The 6454-nt window shown below is 36.8% G+C and overlaps 1 protein-coding gene across 5 annotated transcripts in view; it reads right to left on the minus strand.

Annotated features, from left to right (window-relative positions):
• The window catches only part of LOC122064633 (coiled-coil domain-containing protein 93), a 40489-nt gene that overhangs the window by 14073 nt on the left and 19962 nt on the right, over nucleotides 1-6454 (minus strand). For all 5 annotated transcript variants that reach the window (XR_006135779.1, XR_006135778.1, XM_042628377.1 and 2 more), the window contains exons 6-8: nucleotides 4775-4854; nucleotides 1513-1552; nucleotides 1295-1402 (exon numbers count right to left, since the gene is read on the minus strand). Coding sequence is in view for 3 of the 5 variants with exons in the window: in XM_042628377.1 (XP_042484311.1) it covers nucleotides 1295-1402; nucleotides 1513-1552; nucleotides 4775-4854 (228 nt within the window). In the remaining 2 variants the exon portion in view is untranslated. The remainder of the gene's footprint in view (nucleotides 1-1294; nucleotides 1403-1512; nucleotides 1553-4774; nucleotides 4855-6454) is intronic.

Consider the following 6454-nt stretch of genomic DNA (forward strand, 5'->3'; position numbering starts at 1 on the left):
ATCTAAGGGAATGGGAAAGGGAATAGGGAGAGAAAGGGAGTTGTGCGAGAGGTGGAAGGGCTACTGTGGGAGGTGAAGGGAGTTGGGTTTCAGTAGAGCAAGGGATCCTTCGGCTCTGATACCAAATTGATGGAGGGCCTTTGGGAAGAAGGGAAAAAATCAGAATAGAAGGGGAAAAGAACGGAATCACACAATCAGACATTACACAAATCCAACCAGGGAGGGAGAAATTGCATAAAGGGGGGAGAATCACACACAGCTCTAAGGCTCTCAAACATTAACTCACTTCATCATTCTTCAAATCTATGAAATTAGTTTACATTAGCTCCTCTATATAAAAAGGGCAGACTAGCAGTAATAACCTAACTAGGAGTTAGACTCCATGTAGGATAAGACCTTATATTATAGGAGTTGGACTCCAAATAGGACTAGACTAAAACTCCAACATGTAGTAGGACTAGAACTCCAACATGGAGTAGGTAACCAACTAGTTATTCACTAATAGGGAAACCTAAACTGACTCCAACTGAAATACAAAGGAAATAGACTCAAAACAGGACTCCAACTAAGCTAATGAATTAAATCCCGTTTTCCTACTTTCTACCCATATTTTAGGCCTATTAAAGTGGCACATTACAAAGAAAACCCATGGGATCAAAGACCCAACACATACATAATCCAACCCAAGGCTTATTGCAATAAAACAAGCCCATTAAGTGACTTATCTATATCAAAGAGATAAGTCGGCAATGGAATCGGCTAAGGCGAGGAAAAGAAAAGGTAACAAAATTAAATCCAATGTGTTATTGTAAAATTACCTCATATACTCCTCAATTCAAGTAAAAACAAATTATACTAAAGGGTAGACAAAGTGAGGTTACAAATTCTGTTTGAAACCCTATTTGTAACATACTTGGTTGCAAACACACACACACACACACATATATATATATATATTCACTTGGGGAGTTTGTTAAATGACTGGTACCCTGGTTCCTAATTTATCATCTGGATTTGTAAATTATATCTACCCTCCTGAGAGAGAAACTCCGATTAAAATCATAATCTGCCATTAGGGAAGGGTACTTTTGATCAACAAAGAACATAGACAAAAGGGGGGAGGGGGCATAACGCAAAAGCTTGCCAGCTTCTTTGACAAAATTGCAGCTATAAGCAAAAAAACATGCATGATGTTCATGGAATTAGGAGTAAGATTACATACAGAAAGCAGAAAAGGAACACTGTCCTTCAAAATCAATGGGGAAGAAGACAGAATAAATATATCTCCACTAACCTGAGAGCTCATTGAATTTAATAAGGATGTCTCCTTCAGCATTAGTTCCTTTATCTCCAGAAGAGCATTATAAGTGGCATAGAATTTACGAGTTTGTCGAAGCTTATCCTGTAGATTGATGGAAACTAGTACATCACTGATACTTGGTTATTTGGTAATAGGATTGAAATAGTAAGAGAGTGGTTGAAATTCTCTGAACATATAAAGCACTCTTGTACCTGTATTTGAACATATAGTTCTGAAAATCTGTGTTCATACCTGAACAAACAGTAGAAGTAATGGTAAATATGAATGCAAACTAACACTAACCAAATAAGTGATTAAATATCTGGAAATTGGTAAGCTCAGAATCTTCATAAACTGAAATCATATTAACTCGATAAAGAAACAAACATGTGGAAAGCATGAAAGGAACTAAGTAAAAGCTTCTTTGAGGCATTGAAAGGGGACAAAATCAAGAAGTTTAGACTGGTTATGTTACAATTGACTAACCAAGTATGATTTTCCTCCAAACCAGGAGACTAAATATTTCCTTGAAAAAGCCATGACTAAAGGAGTGGGAGACAAGCAGAGACCCATCAAAACAAATTAATACAACACAACACAACTCAACTCAACAAATCCTTCTCCCAACTAAATCGGGTCAGCACACAGCCACACACATCATGTTTTTCCTTCCAACTCTATCTAAGGCATCAATGGCTTTTTTCCACTAATTCTACAAAGGTGACTGATGTGATCCCAGCGTTCGGAAACCATATTTGGGTTCACTGTGGTGTGGGCCCAATAGAATATTAGGAAACTCAATTTAAAAGTACAGTGGTAAACAGTAAACATTCCTAGGTTTATAAGGAGTGGCAATATCATACTTCCGAAGACGAATAAATCCCTTGAAAGTAAGACATCAGAATTGGAATCATGCCAGGAATTAATTTTAAAGAGGGAGGGTAATCCTGAGAGTCAACTTACAGAAGGGGAATAACCAAAAACAAACTTAAGACTAAAGGGGATTAATTGTAACTAACATAAGATAAGGCTTTCATAGCAATAAGAGGAAGAGTTCTTCTTCTTCCACCTTACGACCTAAGCAACAGAAACCAGCGGAAGCTTCACTGCTTGTGATCACAACAGTGCTTTATCCAAGGGTGATAACCAGTAACAGATTGGGGTTAAGGTCTCAACACTCCACTCTCTTGGATGCACCCAGAACCAGGCCTGAAGATAAACCAGAAAAAAAAAATTCCTGCAACCAACCCAGGCGGAGGTTGCTGCTCCAGATTTAATATCAGGCAAGTATTCCACAGTAGGAGGGTTTAAAGGGGAAGAGGTTTTGGAGATTAAATCGCACTAAGGGTGGGTTTCAGCATATAAAATTTCAGAGTGGAAGGTACGGAGCTGAATGAAATCAATCTCCTCTCTTTGATGTCATAGGTAACAGATGGGTAACAGTAGCAACCAAGATAAACAGGTTCAGAGAAATCCAACTACTCATTCTATGGATGTGGGAGCATCAACTCTGTCCCTGTGGGCTTCTGAGGAGCAGGAGAAATTGTTGGAATTCCATGAAAGAGTCACGGAAGCCAGGATGCATGCCACTTTCATACGATCAGGTGAAGTGCCACAAGATCTTCCTCTTGACTCATGTCGATATAGTGATTAAGAAGAGAGAGTAAAGGAGGGATTAACCTGGAAAAAGGAGGAGCAACAGAGAAGAGGAATTTGAAGATCTAGCACACATGGCTCTTTGCAGCAACACAGTAAAACTTTCATTCAATCCCCAATGCTCAACTGTAGGTTACATGCCAGTTTATAAAGAAAATAATGTCTCCTAATTGGAATCCAAAACTGAAAACAAGTTTGAAGGCAACTAAAACTCTATCTCCTACTTGGTAACGACGACTATAAAAACATAAGGATAAGAGGAAAACATATTACATAAATATCTCTAATCATCCAATGATCCAACCCAATTAAATCTATAGCTATAATGGAATCAAAACCCAAAACTAAAAATGGAACCCAAGTAAAAGATTATAAGATAAATCCAAATAAGTAAATAAACTACTAATATCCTACTAGACCCCAATCCCAATTCGAGCCCCTGTTTTGGTCGGGGAACTCTCAAACAGGTTCGGCCCAGTCCAAAGAACTACTCCTGCATCAGTGATTTTTGGCATACCTCCTGTTTCTTTAATTCCTTTATAATCTGCACCATATCACTCCTTAATGGTGCATTCAATGGTCTTCATCAAACATGTCCAAACCACTTCAGATAACTTCCCCTCCACTTATACCTAGTGGAGCCACTCCTAAATTACCTCGAATATGTTCATTTCTTGTTTATCTTCTCTGCTTTTGCCATGCAAACACTTCAACAATCTTTCTCAGCTATACTTAATTTATTGTGGTAGTTTTTGTCATCCAACATTCAGCATCGAACCAAATTCATAGAAAAATGGAGAATTGGGAAAATAGCTACATTTGGCACCTTGATGGTGGTGGGACAAATTGAACACACCAATAAAATTGTTCCGAGACTGAATCATAACCAAGCAATCAAAACAAAACGAGTAAAAGAATTGTACTTTCATGGAGGGGGGGGATCAGACCCACCACCACCATATATAACATGATCAAGCCAGTCACGTCATAGTACCATACCACCAACCAAATTGATACACCCCCTTCTTAAAACATGAAAAAGTCATTCATACAAGCAGATAACATGATCAAACTCTTGCATCATGGTTACTCAATAACAGAAGGAGATCACAGTTGGCTTAAGGTTGTCATTTTCTTCTCAGCAAGCGAATCATAGTAATACTTCACCAACTAGTTACAATATTTTTCACTGGAATAAAAAAATTACAATATTGTATCAAGGTGGTCATGTTACGGAAATGAGATTAGTACTATGTATCAACTGAATAAAAAGTATGCAAATTTGCCTAGTAAAATAAAAACAAACTTTATGTAATGGAGAGATCTTAGAGTGTAGCTACAATTTTAGCCTTCTTTCAACACATTATTTTTCAATTGTAGATGCATAAAACTGGAGTGATCACTGAATTTTCACTCTGAATCAGGAAAAACAATTATGGCTACAGAAACGGTTTTGGTAGGTTTGGGATGACCATGGAAGACCCCATCAAAATATCAATACTAATGAAATATTCTGCAATATCAACAATAACTCCATCAGCAAGCATGAAATATCAACTAAAAATTGGCTAAACTTCGGATTTATCTTACAATGTTTGCATTCCCAGGAATTGTGAAAACCCTCCCCATCCAAAACCATCCTAAGATAGTGCAACTTTACCAAAATTTTCATCCACTTTTACACAGTGAAAAAGATGAGGAAACATTATTTCATCAAACTAGTATGCATCAATGGTGAAAATTTCCTGCAAAGACTGGAAAAAATGGAAAAGAAAATGTTTATGACAATTGTTAGGTATCACAAAGAATAAGTCATACTGGATTAGCTCTGCTTGGGATGGTACATCTTCAATCCTCCTCTTTAGCAGCAGATTAGCCCTTAGTTGAGCCGCAAGTTCCTAAATATCCACAGACAAGAGTAGAAGATTTTATATATTGATGGACGTTCATGACAATAAACCATCTAACAGCTTCATAGAAACATTACCATCCAATGGAGAAATATGACTCGAACAACTTTAATCAAATCCTAAGTCGTACATTACAGAAGCCACACACACACACACACACAAAAAAAAAAATCACATCAATCAATCCTCCTCTTTAGCAGCAGATTAGCCCTTGGTTGAGCAGCAAGTTCCCAAATGTCCACAGACAAGAGTACAAGATTTTATCTATTGATGGGCGTTCATGACAATAAATCATCTAACAGCTTCCTAGAAACATTACCATCCAATGGAGAAAAATAACTCGAAACAATTGTAATCAAATCCTAAGTCGTACATTACAGAAGCCACACACACACACAGAAAAAAGAAAAAAAAATATATCACATTAATACATAAGATTAGCATATCATGCAATACATGTAAACAACTACTAGACCCAAACACTAACCCCACAGAATGACAGCAGCATGAATATTCATGTCAAGATATTGAAGGGGAATGTCTGAGGGCCGAGGGCAGCCACTTCATGCAAAAGATGATGATGGTTAAGACTGACCCCAGTCCACGTGATGCAGTTGCATTAGATATTAATCCCTTATGGAGGCCTATGCACAAGCTTCGAAGGCCCATAAGGTGCTTGTGGAAATTGACCTTGGGTACTTATATTATAGGTTGGGCCATTTAATTTTATGGGTTTAATTGTAATGGGCCTAATTTATAAACTCATAAAGTGGGGATAAAGTTAATACACGAGATTAGTAGTTTAGTGTTTGAGTTCGACTATAATACTTAACAGCTAGATAAAGTTATTTTTTGAGTTTATTTACTTTATTGAGTGTGTGAATGTTATTAGAAGTCCTTTTATGAGTCAATTTAGGAATTTTAGAAGGTCTCTTTATATATGTAATACACCTCCATCAATTAGAGATGATTTGAGTACTATGAGTTTTTTTTTTTTTTTTTAAGAGTTTTGGTGCTTTTGAGCAGTGCACAAGGGATTGGCATCCCAAACTTAATTTCTTCTCTTCTCCTCTCTTCTATCAAACTTTTTCTCCCTCATATCTTTTTCCTCCCCTTCCATTGATCCAATTTCTTTCCATAATGACATAGCTGCTTCCTTTTATCTTAGAACTGATCACAGATTTGATCATTGGGCCTGTTTGCACCTAAGATTTATAATCTGGATTTTCAGAATGCATGATGGGTATTTATAATTTGTCATTAATACCATGGATCCTACGCTCTTGTTTTCTGTCCACCATCAACTTCAACTCGTATAAGAGAACTTGTGGAAGGTCGAAGAGAATATCGAAGAAATTCAATGACAATGTAAAGAATTTAAGAACCAAGTGCTGATCACATTCGATCGTATGCAATCTTCATTTGATAAATTTGGGTGGAAGAGCAAGAATACAAGTTTCCAACGATGGACGACAAAATGTCTCTAGTTATCATTTAAGAACCACCCACATAAACTAATTGATCTTTCGATTGAAAAAGTCGTTTTTTTTTTTTTTTTTTTTTTTTTTTTTTTTTTTTTTTTTTTTTT

Source organism: Macadamia integrifolia, unplaced genomic scaffold (genome assembly GCF_013358625.1).
Source record: "Macadamia integrifolia cultivar HAES 741 unplaced genomic scaffold, SCU_Mint_v3 scaffold170, whole genome shotgun sequence".
NCBI lineage: Eukaryota > Viridiplantae > Streptophyta > Magnoliopsida > Proteales > Proteaceae > Macadamia > Macadamia integrifolia.